Genomic DNA, 26,260 nt, shown 5'->3' with positions numbered 1-26,260 from the left:
CCATCTGTATTTATAGGGAGCAAAAGGATATGACGGGATACATGGTAGTACGCTGTCTGTGTTTTCAGGGAGCATTAAGATACAAAGGTTAACCATAAAAGATATATGTCGTGTCCTTTTATCCAAAACTACACCCACAAAGTCAGATAGCAAAGACACAAAGAGTATTCAGTACCAATAAGTTTATTACCATGAGACCAAAGAATCGATGTTAACAAACACTTTTTCATTGGAGAAAATAAAATAAATATTTAGTGTGCCGTAGTCAGTCTTTGATATTTTTTCTTGTCAATAATGCACCTAGAAGCACTTCCTGTGCACAATGGATGGGCCGGACTCATCGTACTCCTGCTTGCTGATCCACATCTGCTGGAAAGTGGACAGAGAGGCAAGGATGGAGCCACCGATCCAGACGGAGTATTTCCTCTCTGGGGGAGCGATGATCTTGATCTTCATTGTGCTTGGGGCAAGAGATGTGATCTCCTTCTGCATTCTGTCGGCGATACCAGGGAACATGGTGGTACCTCCTGAGAGAACAGTGTTGGCGTACAAGTCCTTACGGATATCAACATCGCACCTCATAATGGAGTTGAATGTGGTTTCGTGAATACCTACAGTTTCCATACCCAAGAAGGCTGGCTGGAAGAGGGCCTCTGGACAACGGAACCTCTCGTTACCAATGGTGATGACTTGACCGTCGGGCAATTCGTAGCTCTTCTCCAGGGAGGAAGAAGATGAAGCAGTAGCCATTTCCTGCTCGAAATCAAGGGCGATGTAACAGAGCTTTTCCTTGATGTCTCTGACGATTTCTCTCTCAGCGGTGGTGGTGAAGGAGTAACCACGCTCAGTGAGAATCTTCATGAGGTAATCAGTCAGGTCACGACCGGCAAGATCCAACCTCATGATGGCGTGGGGAAGGGCGTAACCCTCATAGATGGGCACAGTGTGGGTGACACCATCACCAGAGTCCAAAACAATACCCGTGGTACGACCAGAGGCGTACAGAGACAGAACAGCCTGGATGGCCACATACATAGCTGGAGAGTTGAAGGTCTCGAACATGATCTGGGTCATCTTTTCACGGTTGGCTTTGGGGTTGAGGGGGAGCCTCTGTCAGGAGGACGGGGTGCTCCTCGGGTGCAACACGGAGCTCGTTGTAGAAGGTGTGATGCCAGATCTTCTCCATGTCGTCCCAGTTGGTGACGATACCATGCTCGATGGGGTACTTGAGTGTGAGGATACCTCTCTTGGACTGCGCCTCATCTCCAACATAGCTGTCTTTCTGACCCATACCGACCATCACGCCCTGAAACACGAATTCATTTGGTCATTTTCACGAATTTTATCAGGTATGATTCAAATAAGGCAAAATACAGTTTGAATAGAATTGGCTGAGATGTTCTGATCTGTTGGTGTGAGTTGGTTTGTAGTGATAGTCGGTGTCAGCAAATGATTGTAAAGCTCGTAAAATATCGAGTAATGACCAGACTGAAGCTCCAGTTTTATTGGAGCTACTTCCCTTTGGTGTTTGTTAGCATTATACTTTTTGTCTGGTTGTCCTTATGTGACATCCCATATTGATAACTTCAGGACATTCGTCAGTGCCCTGACAAATGGTAAAGGGCGAGTTGCCTTCAGCAGCTGCCGAGTGTAACCCCTTGTATTGCCTCTTTGTGATTGTAGAACTATAGTTGGGTTTCATTATATTTTGATAGCTTCATAATTTATGTGCAATATTTCTGCTGAGGCAAGCAAGCGATTCGACCGTGATCTGGCCACAACCGTTCTGAGAATTGAATTTACTACGTCGTTATATGAAATACAGTTCTTACTAGATCATGATGTCTGATCAAGTACTACTGTCACAAATAAGTTCCTGAACCTCTGTTTCCATAGCAACACCAAACTATATTACCTGATGTCTGGGACGGCCGACGATGGAGGGGAAGACAGCTCGGGGAGCATCGTCACCGGCGAAACCGGCCTTGCACATGCCGGAGCCGTTGTCACAGACCAAAGCAGCAACATCATCATCCATGGCTGTAGGTAGTTGTGTGAGAAACAATAAACACGATGCGAGTCAAGTGAAGACTGAAAGTGAATGCACTGTCGATGCTAAAATCCAGGCATCTTTTATACTTCTCCCATCCATCAGTAGAAGACCAATCAGATTGTGTTTAGGAGAAAGGTAATCAATGTAATATTATCCAATGGTAAATAGACCTCTCTGATGCATTATGTTGCATAACAACCTTTCACGTGTACATGTGCGGACTCGTGTCACAGGTGGGGGTTCATCTGCACCCAGCTCCCCAACGCTCACTGATCTCCCTTCACCCCCATGAAGCCTGCACCCCCTTCCAATCGCACACAGGAGCCACGAGACGCCAGAGAACGGGGATCGCTCGCCATGTTAACATGCATGTATGTAAGCATGTGATGCTGGGGTGATTACAACAATATGCTAAATGCGTATTTCTGTATGTGGAAATGTACACCTTCGTAAAAGCCATACAACGTTTATTACCCATTAGTTCTATACGACTGTAGGTTTGTGTCCGGAACTAAGAACAGAAACACAGTTTGTAATAAACATCGAGAAGTCAAATATCAAAGGAATCTCTGAGAGATATATGTTTTAGCTCTATCAGTGTACGAGCAAACGGGATGTTCACATCTTGGTTTGCGGTTCATCGGGGCTTCAAGCAAGGCTGTTTATTGTCCCCGATATTGTTCAAACATTATTCATGATTTGCTGCATGTTTTAAATGGCTGAGTATGTTTTAGCTGAAATGAATTTATTGAAAACGAATAGCATATTTGATTACAGTGTCCCTTATATCATATTATATTAGATGTAACTACGAGTGAGACATAAATAAAATTGTCTGTCTGTCTGTCTGTCTGTCTGTCTGTCTGTCCGTTTTCTTCCCAACTCCGACTGATAGCCTCCTGTTGCAACACGGGTCAAAAGAGAGATAGGGGAAGAACTGACTACGGCGTATGTACGAGTGATTCTGTTCCCTTATGATGGGTTTAACGTCTTTGGATATAACTGTATGACCTTGAAAGTTTTGTGACCTTGAAAGTTTTGTGAATCATTCGTTCGGTAGTTTGATTTCTTCATACCATTCTAGAATAGTTATGATGTGAAGTTACATCAGCTATAGTCCCTCTAAGGCCAAGGCCCATCACGTGTATGATGTTACTGGCGCATCACGTGTACGTGGCGCTTCACGTGTATGATGTTACGTGGCATACAAACGATGAATCACGTGTATGATGTTACGTGGCGCATCGTGTGTACGTGGCACGTGGCACATCACGTGTATGATGTTACGTGGCGCATCACGTGTATGATGTTACGTGGCGCATCACGTGTATGATGTTATGGCGCATCACGTATGATGTTACGTGGCACATCACGTGTATGATGTTACGTGGCGCTTCACGTGTATGATGTATGTTACGTGGCGCATCACGTATGTTATGGCGCATCACGTGTATGGTGGCGCATCACGTGTATGATGTTGCGTAACATCACGTGTATGATGTATGTTACGGCGCATCACGTGTATGATGTATGTTACGTGGCGCATCACGTGTATGATGTTACGTGGCGCTTCACGTGTATGATGTATGTTACGTGGCGCATCACGTCGCATCACGTGTATGATGTTACGTGGCGCATCACGCGCAACTGCTGCATCCTTCATGTAGTTCATGTAGCTAAATATACTTGAGTAGCCAGATTTCAGATCAGATTTGTAATTAATAAATACTCCATATAACAACAGAAAGATAAATAACACACACAAAACCCTCGACTTTGAAATGTGGATCGGTTGTTTCTTTGCGAAAAACACATTTGCTTATTATGGACTATAATTTCGACAGATTTAACTTGTGCTCAGTCTCTGTGCTGCGGAAGCGCGTGTATCAGAGGGTCGAAGAAATTAGAAGCTATTTATCATAGCAGGGGAATGCGGAGGCATAATCAAACTGTCATGTGTTTTGTTGTTGATTAACGTATACAAGACTCAAAGCCTGAAGCTATCAGTGAACATCTGGGCACAGTAAAAGGTACACAGTATCCCTTCAGAGATGTCAGGTAAACAAACACTTGACAAACACATCGGTCAATACAATGTCATTCACTTGATGCTCTCATTTAATGACTTTATTACAGGTATAATTAGTGGTGGCACCATTGCATTGCTCGTTGCCCAGGATACCATACCGTCTCATATATCCAGGAGGAGTCGACTGAAGTTACTGTGCAGTATCACCAGACATGACCCTGTACCATGTGTATGTGTTGTTTGTTCTGCTGGGCATAGTTGTAGACGCAGATATAAACTATATATGTGAATGTTCTCGTAAATTAAGATACTAGCAATCATATGTAATCACAAAGCTAAATGCGATTTGGTTACAAAATACAAAACATAACTTTAAAGAATTGGGGTACAATGATCAAATGAAAGTGTTATTTGATAGGAAAATCTAATATCGAGTTATTTCTGTTGTAGCTCTTACTAAAATGAGTTTAATAAAATTTTAGCACTTTTGAATAACTGATTGCAATTGTCGGATAAGTTCAGATATGGGACAGTTTGAGAAGTATCCACTGAGGCCTCACGCGTCCAGCAAATGCATGAAAACAAAATCCAAATGTAATAAGTATAATATCAGCCAAGAACCTTGTTCGAGGAATACATTCGTTAATATCGACACATAGGAACAACATCCGTTAATATCCACACATAGGAACAACATCCGTTAATATCCACACATAGGAACAACATCCGTCATAGGAACAACATCCGTTAATATCCACATCCAACATCCGTTAATATCGACACATACGAACAACATCCGTTAATATCCACACATAGGAACAACATCCGTTAATATCCACACATAGGAACAACATCCGTTAATATCCACACATAGGAACAACATCCGTTAATATCCACACATACAACATCCGAATATCCGACAACATCCGTTAATATCCACACATAGGAACAACATCCGTTAATATCCACACATAGGAACAACATCCGTTAATATCCACACATAGGAACAACATCCGTTAATATCCACACATAGGAACAACATCCGTTAATATCCACACATAGGAACAACATCCGTTAATATCCACACATAGGAACAACATCCGTTAATATCCACACATAGGAACAACATCCGTTAATATCCACACATAGGAACAACATCCGTTAATATCCACACATAGGAACAACATCCGTTAATATCCACACATAGGAACAACATCCGTTAATATCCACACATAGGAACAACATCCGTTATCCACACATATAACAACAACATCCGTTAATATCCGTTAATATCCACACATAGGAACAACATCCGTTAATATCCACACATAGGAACAACATCCGTTAATATCCACACATAGGAACAACATCCGTTAATATCCACACATAGGAACAACATCCGTTAATATCCACACATAGGAACAACATCCGTTAATATCCACACATAGGAACGACATCCGTTAATATCCACACGTAGGAACAACATCCGTTAATATCGACACATAGGAACAACATCCGTTAATATCGGCTCCGTAATAACAACAACATCCGAAAACACATCCAACACATAGGATATCGGCACATCCGTTAATATCGACACATAGGAACAACATCCGTTAATATCGACACATAGGAACAACATCCCATACATCTAATGTTCTACAGGGAAACTTAGTTCAATGTCAGTTGTCTTTGTTACAACAAAATATTTGAAAATATCTAAAACGACATTATAACCCGTGGTCGCGTCCCACTCTTTTGTTTGCTTCAGCTGTTTTACGTCAGTGTCATGCCCCCTTGGTCAGCTGACACGGCACACATTTCATCGAAGTTCATGCTATCCACGGTTCTTTGTAAACATCGATAATGAACAATCAATCAACATATTATCAGCTGATCATTTGGACAAAGTATGCTGCTTTTTACAAAGGCGACAAGGTGTGGGTGTTTTCCCGCCTGCTATAGTAAACATACCTATATAAACACTTTTGACCAGATAACAATGATCAATCAATCAATGTGTTAAAGGTTAATCCTTTATGTTTTTGTGGCTAAACTGGCCATTCCTCTCTTGCCGCGATACCAGGTGCATGTTACATAACCTATTAACATGTAATGCATTCACGACATCCAACATTTTCTAACCCAGTCTTTGGTTGAATAACTACACCAGACATCGGTTACAGCCCGGGAAAGCCACATTTAAGAAAAACAGAGTTGAAATTGGTGTGGCTTAACCGGCAATGGACATGGTTGGGTGATCGTTTGAATGTGGCTCTCCCGGCAATGCGCTATTAGCTAATCCATGTTACCGTAAATAATGTGAAATATTCATTATGAAAAATCTAGAAATCCTGTTGAATTGTTCGAGGAGAAATGCCCAGATCACGCAAACTAGCTGCCTCACGTAGGTACCGAAACCCCTTTTACGAATTAATTATGGTTATACAACTAATTATTTCTTTGAAGCATTCTTACTTATGGGAGGGTCAATTCAATGTATTATCCTTTTCGTATAACTGTTTGAGATAAGAGTTTTGGTTGCCTCAGTTATTACGTTTACATTCATGCTAAAAACTCAACAACAAAAAATAAAATGAAAACAAAGTTAGACTTAAGAATGACCATTTATTGCACAAATATATCAACAGTCACATATGTGACGGCAAATTCTTTCCATTTCATAGCTGTTTTTAAGAAACATTATTGTCCAAACTTCTCTGCTGACACGATATACCAATCGTACCAACCATTAGCATGTATCATTTTATCTCAGAACATATGTTATCAACTATAAATTTCAACGAGAATAAAGAAGCCGCCTATCATATGTTAACTAAACAAACAAAGGACAAGTCACTAAAACAATTTTAATCCGTTCTGATCAATGGGTGGCGCTTACTTGAAGAAAACGGTATTGATTCCCATACTCGCGGCGGTTCGCGGCACCGAGGTTTGTACTTGAAATGTGTCTTTAGCGGCAATTGTATTTTCTAAATGTGGCTTTCCCGGGCAGACACCCATAAAACATACCATGGAAGAAAATCAAATATGTTATTCTGTACCTTACACTAAACACAAAGGTGGACGTATAAATTTGGCAACAACAAAATAACAAGACCCTTACTTTTCAGACAAATTGCATATAATATAATAGTTACTGTGTTCCGTGGTGTAACCCTGTCATTTACTTGATGCTCTCATTTAATGACTTTATTACAGGTATAATTAGTGGTGGCACCATTGCATTGCTCGTTGCTAGGGAAACCATACAGTCTCCTATATCCAGGTCGGAGTTGGCTGTTGAATAATGCTCATTACCGGCTATGTATAATCGTTCTCTCCTAGGCCGGATATTTTCTTCAACTGGTCGACGAAATGTATATGTATATCTGGAAAATATGTGACACGATAATAAACTAATTTTCTTCCTCTTTCTTCTGTAATTATGACAGCGCAGCTAGAGAAGAATGAACAGCGGTTCATGGCCGGGAAGGCTAAAATCGCCACGTTTCTCGGTTGATTGAGCGTAGCCATGGCGGTACTTGCAATGCAATATTATGGCTGATTTTTCTTTAATTCAATATTAAATAACACACTACTGTCAATGTACTTCAGGTTTAGTGTACAAGGGTTCGGTGTCAGTTTATGACTTGAATAGATGCTCTTGCGTTTTTCTAATTGAATACATCTTCTCACGCCACTTAAATATAGTTCTATATATCCTTGTATTCACCAGTATTAACACAAACATTAAATTGATACCTTCCGACTTCAAACATTCAGCAGGAATATCATCTATACCAGGCGCTTTCTCACAATGGCTTCTATTTATAGCACTTATAATTTCAAACATTGTAATATTAGAACAAAAATGTATACGCACATCTTCGTGAGTCCTCACTCATCTCACTAAACATTGTAAATCGGGCAGACTGGTCATGGCAATGAACCAACAGAAGCCAGGGATATTGACAAACTTTATGGATAACAACTTATTGTATTTCGTGAGGGCGACGTTTCGATACAGATTTTGTCAGTCAACAACGGTACAAGAATCTGAATCGAAAAGTCGCACTCACGAAATAAAATAAGTTGTTATCCATAAAGTTTTCCAGAATTGTGCTTTCCAACTTCTAAAATGCCAAGGCGTTAAAATATGGTACTTGTTGGTCCCCTGCCTGGCGCCCGGCATTAATGGGTAAAACAAGGACTGGTCGCCTCGGAGTCAGTATGTGTCTTAGTGGGGTATGCATGCTTAACTGCGGCATGGTATCTCAGTGAGCCATCGATATAAAACCAGCTTCAGTGTGGGCTAGTAGAAGCAGCCACACATACACATGCATGCACGTCGTCATATGAGCGAAATATTCTTAAGAAAGACGTTAAACTTGTAAACCTCACCTCTAAAATGTCACTGAAAGAAGTTAGATGTCCGGAATTTGTCCTGGATTTATCCAGGATTAATACCTTTCTTCTATATGTTTATTACCATTGACAGTTAGTGTCTGCTGTGGGCCATTAGCACATGTTGCCATCAAAACAGTATCATCAGCGTACAATTAGACATGACAACTACAACATCGAGCAACAGGGTAAAGGTAATGGAGTCTAGGTGTACATATTTGCAGCTATGGCCAGCTAAACATAATTCAATATCATTGAGGTAGAGCGAAAAAAACGGCGGCAGAATTTCACCTCGTCTAATTCCAACAGGAGAAATAGCTGGAATAGTCGTCATCTGTGCGAACAAAAGATCTTATCCCACTGTACATGGATCTGATAATCCGAATACATTTACCATCTATACCTTGGACATAATAGTTTATGCTACATTCCTACTTTCCATATACTGTCAAACGCCTTTTTATGATTTCTTCTTTCTCGATTTCAGTCTGTGATGGTTGAAAATATAATCGATGGTTGAATATTGTTTTCAGAAACCAGCTTGAGATTCAGATAAGATATTGTTCAGATCTAAAATTCGTAGATGCTATTGTTTATAATGCTGCTGAATATTTTCCTAAGACAACTTATTAGACGGATATGCATATGGCTTTCTGGCTCTTTGTTGTTACCTCTGCCCTTGTAGATTGGTGTTATGAAGCTATCTAGGCATGCTTAGGATAGGTGAGGTGAGGTGAAATTGGGTTTAATGTCATGCCTGAGAATATTTCGCTCATATGTCGACGTGCATGCGTGTGTATGTGTATGTGCGGCTGCTTGTACTAGCCTAGACTGAAGCTGGTTATATAGAGCTAGCCCACTGAGATACCATGCCACAGTGAAGTATGAATACCCCACTGAAACACATTATTCTGACTCCGAGCCGACCAGTCCTTGTTGTACCCATTAATACCGAGCGCCAGGTAGGGACCAACAAGTATCATATTTTAACGTCTTTTGGTATGACGCGGTCGGGGATCGAACCCCCGACCTTCCGCTCTCCGGACGTGCTTAGGATAAATACCCCGAGTTAACACTATATTAAATTATGTTTCATACGTATACACAGGCAACTATGCATTTGATGAATGGTGTATGTTTTCGTTTATGATGTGATCTGGTCCGGGTGCTCTTCTATATATATTGGACTTAACAACAGTATTTAAGTGACAACTCGTGCTGAGTGATTACTGTTTTCAACATCAATAAACACATAATCAGTGGGATCATCAGACAGTACTAGTACTTCCGGTGTTCCTTGGTTTAAACTAAGCTTGCAAGCCCCCTGTTCCTTACCAGTAATTTCAAAATATATTTTTGATGATTAGTTTTCAAAGAGGACAGTTTATTTTGGTGGGTACTGGTATCTACATTTGGATATTTTAACAAGGTTTTGTTTACCCCTGTTTTTATTTGTCGATTGCCACACCAACCAGCGCAATAACTACAGGCTTCCCTTGTACAATTCCCACGTGAAATGTAAACAGATATAGAGTGTGTCAGTGATCTCACAACGTTAATGTAAACAGATATAAAGTGTGTCAGTGATCTCACAACGTTAATGTCAACAGATATAAAGTGTGTCAGTGATCTCACAACGTTAATGTCAACAGATATAAAGTGTGTCAGTGATCTCACAACGTTAATGTCAACAGATATAAAGTGTGTCAGTGATCTCACAACGTTAATGTCAACAGATATAAAGTGTGTCAGTGATCTCACAACGTTAATGTCAACAGATATAAAGTGTGTCAACAGTGTCAACGTTAATGTGATCTCACAACGTTAATGTCAACAGATATAAAGTGTGTCAGTGATCACACAACGTTAATAACGCTTCAACTCCTTCAATGATCACGTCACATTGTGAGCATCTAAGAAACAAATAAAGTTGCATTCGGGTCAAACTGATTTATTGTTTCTATCAAATCCTCAAATTGTTTGTTCAAATCATTGGACTAAAAAACAAAAATGATTCATGAAGTAGATTGAGATAAATACATTACATCGCCATTAAGAACATCAAACATCAACAGATAAACACAGAAAAGTGATTTTAGAAGCACTTCCTGTGCACAATGGATGGGCCGGACTCATCGTACTCCTGCTTACTGATCCACATCTGCTGGAAGGTGGACAGAGAGGCAAGGATGGAGCCACCGATCCAGACGGAGTATTTCCTCTCTGGGGGAGCGATGATCTTGATCTTCATTGTGCTTGGGGCAAGGGATGTGATCTCCTTCTGCATTCTGTCGGCGATACCAGGGAACATGGTGGTACCTCCTGAGAGAACAGTGTTGGCGTACAAGTCCTTACGGATATCAACATCGCACCTCATAATGGAGTTGAATGTGGTTTCGTGAATACCTACAGTTTCCATACCCAAGAAGGATGGCTGGAAGAGGGCCTCTGGACAACGGAACCTCTCGTTACCAATGGTGATGACTTGACCGTCGGGCAACTCGTAGCTCTTCTCCAGGGAGGAAGAAGATGAAGCAGTAGCCATTTCCTGCTCGAAATCAAGGGCGATGTAACAGAGCTTCTCCTTGATGTCTCTGACGATTTCTCTTTCAGCGGTGGTCGTGAAGGAGTAACCACGCTCAGTGAGGATCTTCATGAGGTAATCAGTCAGGTCACGGCCGGCAAGATCCAACCTCATGATGGCGTGGGGAAGGGCGTAACCCTCATAGATGGGTACAGTGTGGGTGACACCATCACCAGAATCCAAAACAATACCCGTGGTACGACCAGAAGCGTACAGAGACAGAACAGCCTGGATGGCCACATACGTAGCTGGAGAGTTGAAGGTCTCGAACATGATCTGGGTCATCTTTTCCCGGTTGGCCTTGGGGTTGAGGGGAGCCTCTGTCAGGAGGACGGGGTGCTCCTCGGGTGCAACACGGAGCTCGTTGTAGAAGGTGTGATGCCAGATCTTCTCCATGTCGTCCCAGTTGGTGACGATACCGTGCTCGATGGGGTACTTGAGTGTGAGGATACCTCTCTTGGACTGAGCCTCATCTCCAACATAGCTGTCTTTCTGACCCATACCAACCATCACGCCCTGAAACAAGAAATAATGTTTATAATTATGGACGTGTATTATTCTTCAGAGACGAAACGACTGCGATCTGCTTCAACGTTTATACTCTTTCAGTTATCGCGTCACCATGTCACAAGATTTGTGGGCATCAAAATGTCCTCTTATACACCCGTTGAACATGTTCTATCAAATCTTGTTTCCAAAGTAACAATACACGACAGTACCTGATGTCTGGGTCGGCCGACGATGGAGGGGAAGACAGCTCGGGGAGCGTCGTCACCGGCGAAACCGGCCTTACACATGCCGGAGCCGTTGTCACAGACCAATGCAGCAACATCATCATCCATGGCTGTAGGTAGTTGTGTGAAAACAGTAAACACGATGCGAGTCAAGTGAAGACTGAAAGTGAATGCACTGTCGATGTTAATACCCGTACATCATTTATACTTTCCCCACCAGTAGAAGACCAATCAGACTGGGTATAAGAATAGCGGAAACGTGAGAAACGATGTTGTATAACAGCCTCCCTCGTGCATGTGGAAGAATGTTTCACGGGGCAGGGGGTCGGGATCATTTGCAGCCAGCGTTCTAGCGTTCAGGGACCTCTCTTTCCCCCTCAATTTCCACTTAGCCCCTCCATGAGTAATTGTCTCACCATATGATGCAATATGTTTCGTAAATTGATTTTTTTTCGACAAAGTGTGATGTAACTCGTTAGAAGAATTGATGTGAAGATGTGTATTACAATTATTTGTTTTATACGTTTGATATATCAGGTTGTTAGTTGTTGTCAAGTACCCTGACAGGCAGATACATTGATGAATGTATCACACAGGTTTTCATGTCTTTTGACAGCAGATTCCTTGATATTACAGTGGTGAACTAATCAGTGTGACATGCTGACTTCAAACACTAAAGTTTCGTTTATCCAATGATGCCAAGGATCGTATATAATGTATTTGAATCAACTGAATTCTTTCGGCAACAGTATGTAACAGCATGCATATAAATGAGCACTAGGAGTTTACCGTCTTTTGTAACGCCGCACTCAACAGCAACATTCCACCAACATTTGGGCGTTCTGTAATGATTCGATCTTGGACCAGATAAGTCAATGATTGACAGCATTAGCATCCATGTGGGCTACTGCTATACGAGGATCATATTGGGCTACTGCTATACGAGGATCATATTGTCAAACCCTTTCGGAAGTGTGACATTGTAGTCTCAATTTGTAGCCATTCGGAGCCAAGAGGATCGTTAACAGATCTCAGGGACCAACACTGATCAGGCATGTTAGAGGGAGGGTCGGGAACACGGTCTCATGAACAACATCAAACACACATGTTGGAAAAAGTAAACAGTCTTGCTAGAACTGCACTGGACAATTGTGTCGGAGAGAAGGTCGTGTATAGACAAGCTAGAACTGCACTAAACAATTATATTGGACAGAAAGTCGTGAATAGGAATGCTAGAACTGCACTGAACAATTATGTTGGAGAGAGGGTCGTGAATAGACATGGTAGAACTGCAATGAACAATTATGATGGACAGAGGGTCGTGACTAGACATGGTAGAACTGCAATGAACAATTATGTTGGAGAGAGGGTCGTGAATAGACACGCTAGAACTGCAATGAACTATTATGTTGGAGAGAAAGCCGTGAATAGACAAGCTAGAACTGCAATGAACACTTATGTTGGAGAGAAAGTCGTGAATAGACATGCTAGAACTGCAATGAACAATTATGCTGGAGGGAAGGTCGTGACTAGACATGCTAGAACTGCACTGAACAATTATGTCTGAGAGAGGGTCGTGAATAGACACGCTAGAACTGCAATGAAGAAGCATGTTGGAGAGAAAGTCGTGCCTAGACATGCTAAAACTGCACTGAACAATTATGATGGAGAGAGGGCAGTGAGGCAAGAAATATCTAAAATGATTATATATCTAAATAGTGAAAGTAAAGTATCTTTAGTGTATCTGTTGATCATGCCGGTCGAATACTGCCTATTGAACATATGCTGAAACCTGAGATAGTTTTACAACATTATAGATCTGGCGAATATATCCGTGTAACACGGACTTTCACATTAAGTCATCTTTCGGAGAAATGCAAAATATTGACGTTTCTTTATCTCCGGCACAACAGCACGTGGCGGGTGGATGTCTGGCGGGTGGCTCCTTCTAATGAGCGAAAGGAGAACCCAGAGCGTTCTCTAGCATGCACTTGAACCCCGACTGTGACACAGGCTCGCACGTGTACACATGGAAGGGTCTTATGCAACGAGATACATTCGATTAGCAATATTACTCATCATTAACGACCGTTGCATTAGTTACGTTTCTGTAAGTTGAAACACAATCTGATTAGTCTTTGAATGATGGGGGAAGTATATAAGATGCCTGAATGTTGACATCGACAGTACATTCACTTTCAGTCTTCACTTGACTCGCATCGTGTTCGTTGTTTCTCACACAACTACCTACAGCCATGGATGATGATGTTGCTGCTTTGGTCTGTGACAACGGCTCCGGCATGTGCAAGGCCGGTTTCGCCGGTGACGACGCTCCCCGAGCTGTCTTCCCCTCCATCGTCGGCAGGCCCAGACATCAGGTAATATAGTTTGGTGGTGCTATGGAAACACAGAGGTACGAGGGAGGACTACATATAAAATAGCAAATTTCACCTAGGGTATTTGAGCCGACGTTATGATCCCCTGAAGTAATATATTATTACAACGTGCAGGTCCACTTCTTAAAACGATGTAAAAGCAGAAATAAAAAAACGTGAATAATTTCGAAAATAACAAATGACTTCGTGTTTCAGGGCGTGATGGTTGGTATGGGTCAGAAAGACAGCTACGTCGGTGACGAGGCTCAGTCTAAGAGAGGTATCCTCACACTCAAGTACCCCATCGAGCACGGTATCGTCACCAACTGGGACGACATGGAGAAGATCTGGCATCACACCTTCTACAACGAGCTCCGTGTTGCACCCGAGGAACACCCCGTCCTCCTGACAGAGGCTCCCCTCAATCCCAAGGCCAACCGGGAAAAGATGACCCAGATCATGTTCGAGACCTTCAACTCTCCAGCTATGTATGTGGCCATCCAGGCTGTTCTGTCTCTGTACGCTTCTGGTCGTACCACGGGTATTGTTTTGGACTCTGGTGATGGTGTCACCCACACTGTACCCATCTATGAGGGTTACGCCCTTCCCCACGCCATCATGAGGTTGGATCTTGCCGGTCGTGACCTGACTGATTACCTCATGAAGATCCTCACTGAGCGTGGTTACTCCTTCACCACCACCGCTGAGAGAGAAATCGTCCGAGACATCAAGGAGAAGCTCTGCTACATCGCCCTTGATTTCGAACAGGAAATGGCTACTGCTTCATCTTCTTCCTCCCTGGAGAAGAGCTACGAGTTGCCCGACGGTCAAGTCATCACCATTGGTAACGAGAGGTTCCGTTGTCCAGAGGCCCTCTTCCAGCCATCTTTCTTGGGTATGGAAACTGTAGGTATTCACGAAACCACATTCAACTCCATCATGAAGTGCGATGTTGATATCCGTAAGGACTTGTACGCCAACACTGTTCTCTCAGGAGGTACCACCATGTTCCCTGGTATCGCCGACAGAATGCAGAAGGAGATCACATCTCTTGCCCCAAGCACAATGAAGATCAAGATCATCGCTCCCCCAGAGAGGAAATACTCCGTCTGGATCGGTGGCTCCATCCTTGCCTCTCTGTCCACCTTCCAGCAGATGTGGATCAGTAAGCAGGAGTACGATGAGTCCGGCCCATCCATTGTGCACAGGAAGTGTTTCTAGATGCTTTATAGACAAAACCTAGTAAATATTCAGCTTACCTGAAGACTGTTTGGCATTCGGCTGAATTAGAGCGCAGTAGTAAGTTAATATGGTTTTACGCCGCGGAGATCATCAGAAATGGACTTCCCACATTATACCCATGTGGGCAATCGAACCCTAAATATCAGTGTGACGAGCGGAAGCTTTAACAGAGCGCACTAAATACCTTGTAACTAACTGATGTAATTTAAATGTATTGTCTTCTATCCGAGAAATGGTTATGTTAGAGACAGGATTCTTTGGATCCACGAGGGTAATAAACCAGTTTGAATTGAATACTTTTCGGTGTGTTTGTTATCTGACAGTGTGAGTGTTCTTGATTTTAAAAGTCCTTCAAGCCATCTGACCAATAGGTCCTGGTTGTTTTCACGTCAGGTGAGGATCTTACCAGCCGTTAAATCGTTAACGAGACATTTACTACCAACTTTGTGTGTGTGCCCGCGCGCGCGTGCGTGCGTACGTGTGTGTGTGTATGTGTGTGTGCATGTGTGCGTGTGTGAGATATGATGATTTTTAAGGACAGGCCTGTTCAATGTGATTGACCCCACCCCTAAAATTTATACACAAAGTAAGTGACCCTCACTTGCAAGTCGTGTACAAAATCAATATCATATATCACACACCTCCACATACCTATGTATGTTTCAGTCAATGTGTAAAATCAGGCAATTTATAGATTGCCTCAAAGTTTCAGTCAATTTGTAAATTGCCTTATTCACTCAGTTAATTTGTAAATTACCATGCGCAGACGGTTTGGTTTGTTGTTAACACCGCACCGCAATATCCCTGCTTCCTCCAGCCATATTGAAGTCGTCTGTAAATAATCGACTCTGGATCAGACAATCAAGTGATCGACAGCTTGAGCATCGATCTATATAAAATCACCCAATCCTGTCGTCTAGCCCGAATCTTAATGGGTCATAAATTTGACATCAGCCTCCCACATTCTATGGGTTGCACAAACGAGCCTTCACACAAATACCTTTGACAAGCCTACAGTAGAATGTTAACTCAACATAAGGAAACGTGCTGTATTCGCTGTATGAGGGTGTGTATTGCTGTGGACTGCTTGGAGAATGTCAGCGAGGATGACCACCCGATCTCATTAGTCTCCTCTTACGACAAGCATGGATCCCAGAAGACCAGTTCAAACTGAATAGTACTTTGCCTTTGCTCGCTACTGTTTTAGCTTTGGAAAGGCCATCACTGCATTACAGGGACATTTTGACCAAAATGATAATTACCCACATATTCTGGTTTAATGTGTAGAGAGTCCAGTGTATTTAAGTGAGGACTGTTTGCAGTTGCATATGTTGTTACACCCCTTTCTGCAGCCACAAGAGACCAGAGTTAAGGCTGTGGAAGAAGTAATTTACCCCATATGTTCTGCCTCATGAGCTGCACGCGTTGGTTGGATGGCACACTTTGAGTGTTACTGCAAGCACTACAACATCTGCAGTTATTGTTCGTAACATAAGCTTTTCATGGCCATGTTTTGCAGCATGAGCAACATATGACGTGAATATCGGTTTCTTGATGACTGCAAGGGACAAGACATAGTCATCAAATGTTGGACAGTACCAGGTTTCAGCTTTTGAACAGTGACAGCACCGTCAATAATTAAAGTGGTAACCACCGTCAATGATTAAAGTGGTAACAGTTTCTTATATTGATGTAACATATTCTTCTATATGTTCCAACAGGTCACGTTTGTACCAGCGCAAAAGCATTCGTTTTTTTATAGGGATGGTGTCTGTTTTCGTGCTGATCAGAATCATCTCATTTTCCCCACGTGACGCCTAATGTACACTCTGATAAGAGTTCTACGCCACTCTTCATTGTTTCCAGTTCTTTACCCGTTTCCCATACTGTGTTGCTCGGCTTTGTCTGCCCACAAACTGACCTTTATAGAAGTCTCAAACTGTTCCATTCCTATGGGTTCCACTATCAAACGATGGTCCCGGAGGTCTCGCTACAGTTTCCTGTTTCGAAAGACGGCAGTAGTAAAAAGTAACTTTTTTGACAAGGCAAGACGTAGACGTTCAGAAAATGCAATGACGTTGGCTTGTAGATGCAGGGACCTCCTGTCGCAACATTGGTGCTAGCTTGTACAGTAACCACATGGCCATTAGTCCACATAAGAGGAACCACGTGGCCACCAGTGAAGTAAAGTGTCGTCCAAGTGCTGGCAGACGGAGGAACACCAATGACCATGATGATTGGGTACATTGTAAATGTAAATTCGTCTGGCAAGACATTAGTATGATAAACCATGCCGAAGAACTGCAATGAAGAGTCTCTCAGACTCTCCATCATTACTATCAGAGGGAGGCTGCAACGTCTGAGGTGCGTCGTCCGATCAGACGCCTCTTCCTCACAGATAAGAACAGGCAGAAACGTCCGGTGTGGTGCAAACTCCAAGAACTGCAACTTGAGAAAATGGCGCAGGGTTCGTTGGCCTCATGAAAGTTGCTTTCTTCAATACGTTGCCCACGGCCATCGAAATATTACCATGGCCCAAAAGGAGCACTGATATAAACCTCATTGAACATATTTCGGGAAAAATTAATGTTAGATGCCAAGTTCGAAATGGGCCTTATCCTGTTCAAAGTGAAGAATGTAGGCATACACTGTATCGGGAATGGTAGAGGAACCAGATGCTGATAATACGATGCTTGGTAGCTTGAGGAGACTTGCAGATGTTATAAGTCCAAGAGATGGCTACACATGATACTGGTGTGGTCGCCTGTGGTGGTTCATACACTCACAACAACCATTGTTTAAAACAGATTTGTGGGCGTGCCATGGCGACCATACTTTCCAGCATTGTTGATGTTTACGTTTTTGTGTATTCTTCTCAGATTGCAGTAATATGTTACCATGTTTCAATTTCAGTTTTGTTTTTGTTGAAATCAGAGTAAAATATGTTACAGTTACCATTTTAATCTGTGTAATTTTGGTTTTCTAAGCATATGCACTAACATGTGTTTTCGTACTCATCTTAAAAAGTGGGTTATTGCATGATTTATGCTCATGGATATATTTCGTCATGGCGTTGAGCATGAAGTCCAGATTGAATATCGTAACTTGTCATTTGTAGTATAACTGCCACGGGGTCTGTAAGCGAAGACGATTAAAGTGTCACCATTAGTTTTCAATTTCTAGTGAACTATTTTATGAACTTATCAACCTGGAAACCAAAAACCTCCCAAGTTAATTGTGCTGAAATGGTATTTTCTAAAAGAAATGTATAGAAAATATTTCATCAGATATCTGTAAAATCGAATTAGGCAAAATTGCCACTGAATTGAAATCATTTAATTGGTTTTTAAAAATATTAAACAATAAAGACATTTGCGAAAGACAAATCGTATTATCTGCCACACTTTTCTTGGAGTCTAATAACTTAAAGATGTCATTGTTAAAGTATCAGTCAGTCTCGATCAGATGAAATCATAGTACATGTACACTTATCTTCTGTCAAGGAGCTCCATATTCGAAAAGCTATCTGCTACCTACCATTTTGGATGGAGGGAGCATTTATATTTTGGAGATGTTTAATCTTAATGTAAATTAACTATTTCTTCTCTTTTCCTGTACCTGTAAATCATTAAATGTGAAATTATTGGTTTGTAATGATTGGCTGTGCTGACTATGTCAGAGGAAACATTGAAAATAGTATCGAAGTTTTTGTCTACTGCACATGCGCATACGGACAAAAAGATATTACGTGCCTCCATGTCTGAAATTATTTCAGAAATGTTCTTGAAAAATGATGACCATTCTTTCGTCCTTGTATAATTAAATACACATGTTTAATGGAATCTTGATCTTAACCGCTTCGCTACTACCTCTCTCAAAGAACTGAGACAATATTTATTGCGCTAATTCGTTTCGACTTCTGATCAAACCGCCTTTGAGAATGGGCGATCATTTTTACCCAAAGAGCGATAATTCTCCTTTCGAAATGATCTAAGCGAAGGCACAACTACTCGCTACCTGTCTGGTTCCCGACTCAATGTGCGTTGCGACAACTTGCAACATGTAAAGACAGAGCCAAACCCCCGCCTTGCCCTGTTGCACCTTCGTTGAAAAACGGAAATACCTGACACATGTGTTTGTTAGCTAGTTTAGAACACTATCATTTGTTTAATCTCTAAATGCAATACGATTTGACAAGATAGGAGATAACGGGGAAAACGCCATGAAGAATTGATGTATTGTCCCGGCATTGTCCTCAACTATTGCCGCATTCAAATCTAACAAATATTACTCCTACTACCACTGACGTTTATGTAATAAAATCAGAAATACATCTGCATCTCCCTCTGGAAGGCCTTTATCGCCGATCTACAATTAGAAAACATCACCGACTTTATTCATAATTGAAGAAATACCGTCCAGAATGTAAGAGTTGGTTATAAATATAATAGAGATATAGAGATGTATCGGCCTCATAGCCGAGAATACAATTGTATTTCGATAGAACACATGTCACATGGTGTACAATACAGTAATATTTCTATTTCCAGTTACACCTCAGAAGAAATACATTTTAATAAAAATGGCGCGTACTGATAAAGTATCCACGTTGTTTTCATTTAATATATCACACAAGAGCTTCACAGAAGAATGATTAGCATTGGATAGGCTTTGAAGATATTTTAATCTCATGCCATGATACTTCTTACAAATAACAGGACGTGGAACTCGTCTTCCTTGACTTTAAGATGGCATTGCAGACAGAGTGATTTATGCACATGTTCATTTTTGTTTCTACGTACATAGTTGAAATTAAAATCATGAAGATATATTTTAAATTAACATAAAGCTGTTTGCAAAGCATGGGTACAATGTGTGAAGACCATGTGTTCCCCGACGTGATGTTGCTGGAAAATTGCTAAAAGCGGCACAAAGCTAAACTCGCTCTTAGCAAGGACCTATCCGAGAGACACATTAAATATTTTTCAGGCTGTAACAAAGACTTAATGTTACTATAATTACTTAAATACTGCGGAGATATAAACTATGCCAATAAACTATATATGCCAATTTTGCAAATCAATATCTTTGAACCGTTGTTTGAATATAGTTGTAAACATGACAGAATAACACACATTTTGTGATAGCCATACGGTGGGTAAAACCTGAGCAAAATGGTAAATTTCTGAGATCTGACACCCAGTTTTGCATTGGGCATACCGTTCACGACGTCATCTAATTTTATTTAACATGATATAGCATCGGTATGGATATCTAAAACAATTCATTTTCAGTATTTATATCCAGTATTTTACAACCATTAACAAGCAAGCATCATGTGGCGCCCTGTTATTTTAGGCCCATGCAGTAGTATTGGGGAAACTTTGCTATCAAATATTTTACAAGCAGCTGGAAAAGATATGCAACCATGTTTTCGAAATAAAGTGAACAGAGGTACCATTGCAGGCGAAGTTTAAGCTTCTAGCGTTTGACATGCTTTCTCCCAATGTAACGTTGATGAAAACAGGATAACTAAATACTTATAACATGGCATGGTGTTGAGATTTATGTTGTTTAGATCCCTGTTTTCACGTTTAGCAACACCGCCTCAAATTTCTGAATACAATACCATTGGCTGTATTAAATTTGACTACAATTTCCCTTGTTTCACAGAAAGACTGGTGCACATGTAATTGTTTTTGAAACCCTGAGAGAGTATAAGAGAACATTGTAACGTCATCGGCAGACAAAAGTAACATTATATCATAAATATTTTGTGTAACAAATATACCGTGATCACATTTATCATACATTCAGTCACAAGTTTATGTATGAAGAAGGTGAATAAGTATAGGACTTAGAATGCATCCTTGTCGAGCACCTGCTGATGTGATAAAGTTACTCGTTCTTTTTTAGTTTGATTTCATTCATGATTTAACTGATGAATACATTATTCTTAAGTACATTAAACACTTTCCCATGACAACCCTTCAGTGCTAATTTAAATAATAATTTGTTTCTGTCAACATAGTCAAAGGCCTTCTTAAAGTCAATGAATACACAAACCCTACCACGTGGTTCGAACAAATATTAAGAGATCAATGCTTGTAGAGTGAATATATTGTCGGTGGTAGACTAACTAGCCCTAGAGCCAACTTGTGATTCGGATATTAAGACGTTCAGTTCTACCTCAATTTCCTAAAAGAGTTGTAAAAAATGTTCAAAATAGAAATCCTAGGTAATTGTTAGGTCTACCATATTTCCTGACTTGTGGAGTGAAACAATCATACCTATATTCCAAACTGAAGGAAAGTTTCCAGGTTCAAATATTTTACTAAATAAAACATGTAGATAATATATGAGCACGTCACTGGAACACTTCAGGGATTCCGGTATTATTCCATCTTCTCTTGAAGCTTTTCCGCTCTTTAGCTACTTTATAACATCATGCTGCAGTCGTAATTTCCCCTGAAAGAAGCCCTTCAGTTACAGGACAACCTGAACAAGTATAACACGCATGAGAATCAATAAATTCTAACACTGTCCTATCAAAGTCGGACTCAGCAGTTGTATCTGGGTTAAGAAGTTAATTAAGGGAACCAAGTTTGTGGCGTAACTGGAGAATCACCAACATTAGAATTTGCAGAAAGAGCAGTTTTCCAGAAGCTTTTACAGTCACCAAGTATTGTTTGATTTGAAATATCCTCTGCTATTTTCTGATCATATTATTTCTTTTAGAACTACAAAAATGTTTGAATTCAGCCTTGGCCTTTACGTACTGAAGTAAATTATTATCGCACTGATATCTTCTGTGTCTGTTTAAAACTATTAGCCTATACTTCTCTGACTTTAACCAACACCAGTCTTTATCAAACCAGGAGGGTTGTCTGGAGCATGGTTGGGGATGTTCTTGTTTGTCAGATGCCCGCCGGACAGACCTGCATATAGCCTCATCAATCATAATACGAAAGCAATTTGAGTACGCATACAATGAAAACACGCTTCAGGTTTACAATGTGATCTTCAGACATCTGGTGGATGGCTTAAATTACCGATTTCAAAACGTCAAAAGCATGACCTGAAATGAAAGATGAGCTAGTACACCGCCTCGCTTCGAACGGCCATCTGGTGAATAATTATTGCAATGTAAGCAATGATGGTCATCCCCGATGTAGCATGGAATCATAAACCAAATATTTCAGAACATTACACTTGATATGCCATCATTTGAGAAATTAGATACACTGCCCATGCACCAGCTTGAGAGTTACCGGCGAGGGTGAAGGCTCTATTGGTTAACTGTTTCCAAATAATAGTGATATGTACAGCTCGCATTGCGCATACGACATGCGCTGTCAGTTTAAGGTTGGACCGTTCGGATCACCGCTATTAGTGAAGGTAAGATAATTTGAAAAAGGTCCCCATTGTGCTTCCGAAAAATCTGGGTTCCGAGAAACACGGACCTAATGGGAAAACATTTAAAATTTAAAAACAAATGTTACAGTTGCCTACTTGAGACGATGCAGCTCCACCAAACATGCATGTTGGAGAGATTATGTGAACACGTGGTCTGACCCTACATCAGGTAGGCAGGCTTGAGGTTAGGCAATCGCAGATATGTTTAAAAGCTGAGATCATTAAGGGTAATGGGTAGCCGGCGGGTAGTTTCTTTCAAGGAGGCAAAAAGAGATCACACAGCGTTCAGTAGCTTGCAGAGGAACCCCGACTGTGACGCAGGCTGCCACGTGTACACAGAGAAGGATCTTATGCAACAAGATACATTCGATTAGCAATATTACTTATCATTAACGACCGTTGCATTAGTTACGTTTCTGTAAGTTTAAACACAATCTGATTGGTCTTTGAATGATGGAGGAAGTATATAAGACGCCTGAATGTTGACATCGACAGTGCATTCACTTTCAGTCTTCACTTGACTCACATCGTGTTCGTTGTTTCTCACACAACTACCTACAGCCATGGATGATGATGTTGCTGCTTTGGTCTGTGACAACGGCTCCGGCATGTGCAAGGCCGGTTTCGCCGGTGACGACGCTCCCCGAGCTGTCTTCCCCCTCCATCGTCGGCAGGCCCAGACACCAGGTAATATAGTTTGGTGTTGCTTTGGAAACACAGAGGTACGAGGGTGAATTTTACATATAATAGCAACTTTCACCCAGGGTATTTGAGCCGACGTTATGATCCCTTGAAGTAATGTATTATTACAACGTGCAGGTCCACTTCTCAGATGGCCTGATGTAAAAGCAGAAATAATGTAGGTGAATAATTTCGAAAAAAACATATGACTTCGTGTTTCAGGGCGTGATGGTTGGTGGCAGGTTCAGATCTCAAAAATGTTGTTGCTTGGTCGCATTACGTCAAAGCAAAAATAATAAACGTGAATGAATTTGAAAACGAAAACAAAAATTGTTTCAGGGCGTGATGGTCGGTATGGGTCAGAAGGACAGCTATGTTGGAGATGAGGCTCAGTCCAAGAGAGGTATCCTCACACTCAAGTACCCCATCGAGCACGGTATCGTCACCAACTGGGACGACATGGAGAAGATCTGGCATCACACCTTCTACAACGAGCTCCGTGTTGCACCCGAGGAGCACCCCGTCCTCCTGACAGAGGCTCCCCTCAACCCCAAGGCCAACCGTGAAAAGATGACCCAGATCATGTTCGAGACCTTCAACTCTCCAGCTATGTATGTGGCCATCCAGGCTGTTCTGTCTCTGTACGCTTCTGGTCGTACCACGGGTATTGTTTTGGACTCTGGTGATGGTGTCACCCACACTGTACCCATCTATGAAGGTTACGCCCTTCCCCACGCCATCATGAGGTTGGATCTTGCCGGTCGTGACCTGACTGATTACCTCATGAAGATCCTCACTGAGCGTGGTTACTCCTTCACCACCACCGCTGAGAGAGAAATCGTCAGAGACATCAAGGAGAAGCTCTGTTACATCGCCCTTGATTTCGAACAGGAATTGGCTACTGCTTCATCTTCTTCCTCCCTGGAGAAGAGCTACGAGTTGCCCGACGGTCAAGTCATCACCATTGGTAACGAGAGGTTCCGTTGTCCAGAGGCCCTCTTCCAGCCATCTTTCTTGGGTATGGAAACTGTAGGTATTCACGAAACCACATTCAACTCCATCATGAAGTGCGATGTTGATATCCGTAAGGACTTGTACGCCAACACTGTTCTCTCAGGAGGTACCACCATGTTCCCTGGTATCGCCGACAGAATGCAGAAGGAGATCACATCTCTTGCCCCAAGCACAATGAAGATCAAGATCATCGCTCCCCCAGAGAGGAAATACTCCGTCTGGATCGGTGGCTCCATCCTTGCCTCTCTGTCCACCTTCCAGCAGATGTGGATCAGCAAGCAGGAGTACGATGAGTCCGGCCCATCCATTGTGCACAGGAAGTGTTTCTAGATGCTTTATAGACAAAACCTAGTGAATATTCAGCTAACCTGAAGACTGTTTGGCATTCGGCTGAATTAGAGCGCACTAGTAAGTTAATATGGTTTTACGCCGCTTTTAGCAATATTCCAGCAATATCACGGCGGGGAACATCAGAAATGGACTTCCCACATTATACCCATGTTGGGAATCGAACCCAGGACTTCAGCGTGACGAGCGGAAGCTTTAACCATTAGGCTACCCCACCGCCTAGAGCGGTACCCTAGAGCGGTACCCTAGAGCGCACTAAATACCTGGTAACTAACTAATGTAATGTAAATGTATTGTCTTCTATCCGAGGAATGGTTATGTTATAGGCGGGATTCTTTGGATCCACGAGGGTAATAAACCAGTTTGAATTGAATACCTTTCGGTGTATTTGTTATCTGACAGTGTGAGTAATCTTGATTTTAAGTCCTTCAAGCCATCTGACCAATAGGTCCTGGTTGTTTTCACGTCAGGTGAGGATCTTACCAGCCGTTAAATCGTTAACAAGACATTTACTACCATTAGCTTAGCTAGACCTACGTTTAAAGGCTGGCATCGTGGTTAAAAAGATATTTTATGTCAGCATTCATCCCACAATTCCCTGTGTCCATACTTGCTGTTGAGCAAAAGTGACTTCCTATGAACACACCCGAACACTATAATTTGTGAATATAAAGTAAAATTATTCTGGCAATAGTTGTGATTGCGTTTCAGGATGTTATAAACAAACATAGCAACACATTGCCTCCGGATCCAATAAAAGAAAACATGTTTGCCTCCGGATCCAATGAAAGAAAACAACTTGTTTCTGTGTGTCCTCTTCTTGATAACTTTGTGTGTTTGTTTGTGTTTGTGTGTGTGTTTATATTTTAAAAGCTGAGATCTTATTCAAGAAAAGTTACACATTATGTTTTTCATCCATCTTGATGCATTTGTATGTCGCACAATAACAGCCCGTGTTATACATCTAGACCACACACAACATGATACACCAGGGACCATTTCTGTTCACACGAGATAAAGTAGTTTGGTTCCTAAAAGCTCCACACCCACCTGTTTTAATCATGGTTTTCTCTAAACTAGCCACTAATCTTACACATGCCTATATTATATACTATTTACACTTTGCTCAGGATCAAATCATTGATTCATAGAAAACTATGATGTGGGGTCAAATTTGGTTTAAATATCTAAGCCTATTGTAAGCATGGATCCAAATTTTCAATATGTCATTTCATCTGGTGGATCCCATACCTGCTATTGAGAGGTGTGGTGTACTTAGAAAAGTATAATACTTCATGGATAACAACTTCTTATTTGTTATGATGCGACGTTTCGGTATAGCTTCCTATACCATTGTCAAGCAAGAGCAAAGTAATA

General features: G+C 41.5%; 2 protein-coding genes across 2 annotated transcripts; one reads left to right on the top strand and one right to left on the bottom strand.

The window, feature by feature from the left end:
* Nucleotides 1–291: 291 nt before the first annotated feature.
* LOC124257038 (actin, cytoplasmic-like) lies at nucleotides 292–11,915 on the bottom strand. Its single transcript, XM_046691007.1, has 3 exons — nucleotides 11,793–11,915; nucleotides 10,845–11,589; nucleotides 292–1,037 (listed from the first exon to the last, which is right to left on the bottom strand). Exons 1-3 carry the CDS (start codon nucleotides 11,913–11,915, stop codon nucleotides 301–303), a joined length of 1,605 nt encoding a protein of 534 aa, XP_046546963.1. The 3' UTR covers nucleotides 292–300.
* A 2,143-nt stretch (nucleotides 11,916–14,058) lies between these two features.
* Nucleotides 14,059–24,885, top strand: LOC124257035 (actin, cytoplasmic-like). Its single transcript, XM_046691005.1, has 3 exons — nucleotides 14,059–14,185; nucleotides 14,399–15,143; nucleotides 24,129–24,885. Exons 1-3 carry the CDS (start codon nucleotides 14,063–14,065, stop codon nucleotides 24,863–24,865), a joined length of 1,605 nt encoding a protein of 534 aa, XP_046546961.1. The 5' UTR covers nucleotides 14,059–14,062; the 3' UTR covers nucleotides 24,866–24,885.
* Nucleotides 24,886–26,260: the final 1,375 nt, after the last annotated feature.

The sequence above is a fragment of the Haliotis rubra genome, unplaced genomic scaffold (assembly GCF_003918875.1).
Source record: "Haliotis rubra isolate DU_JTF1 unplaced genomic scaffold, ASM391887v1 Scf648, whole genome shotgun sequence".
In the NCBI taxonomy this organism is placed as follows: Eukaryota; Metazoa; Mollusca; class Gastropoda; order Lepetellida; family Haliotidae; genus Haliotis; species Haliotis rubra.
The sequence above is the reverse complement of the archived record's forward strand: the minus strand, read 5'-3'. Positions and strand labels throughout refer to the sequence as shown.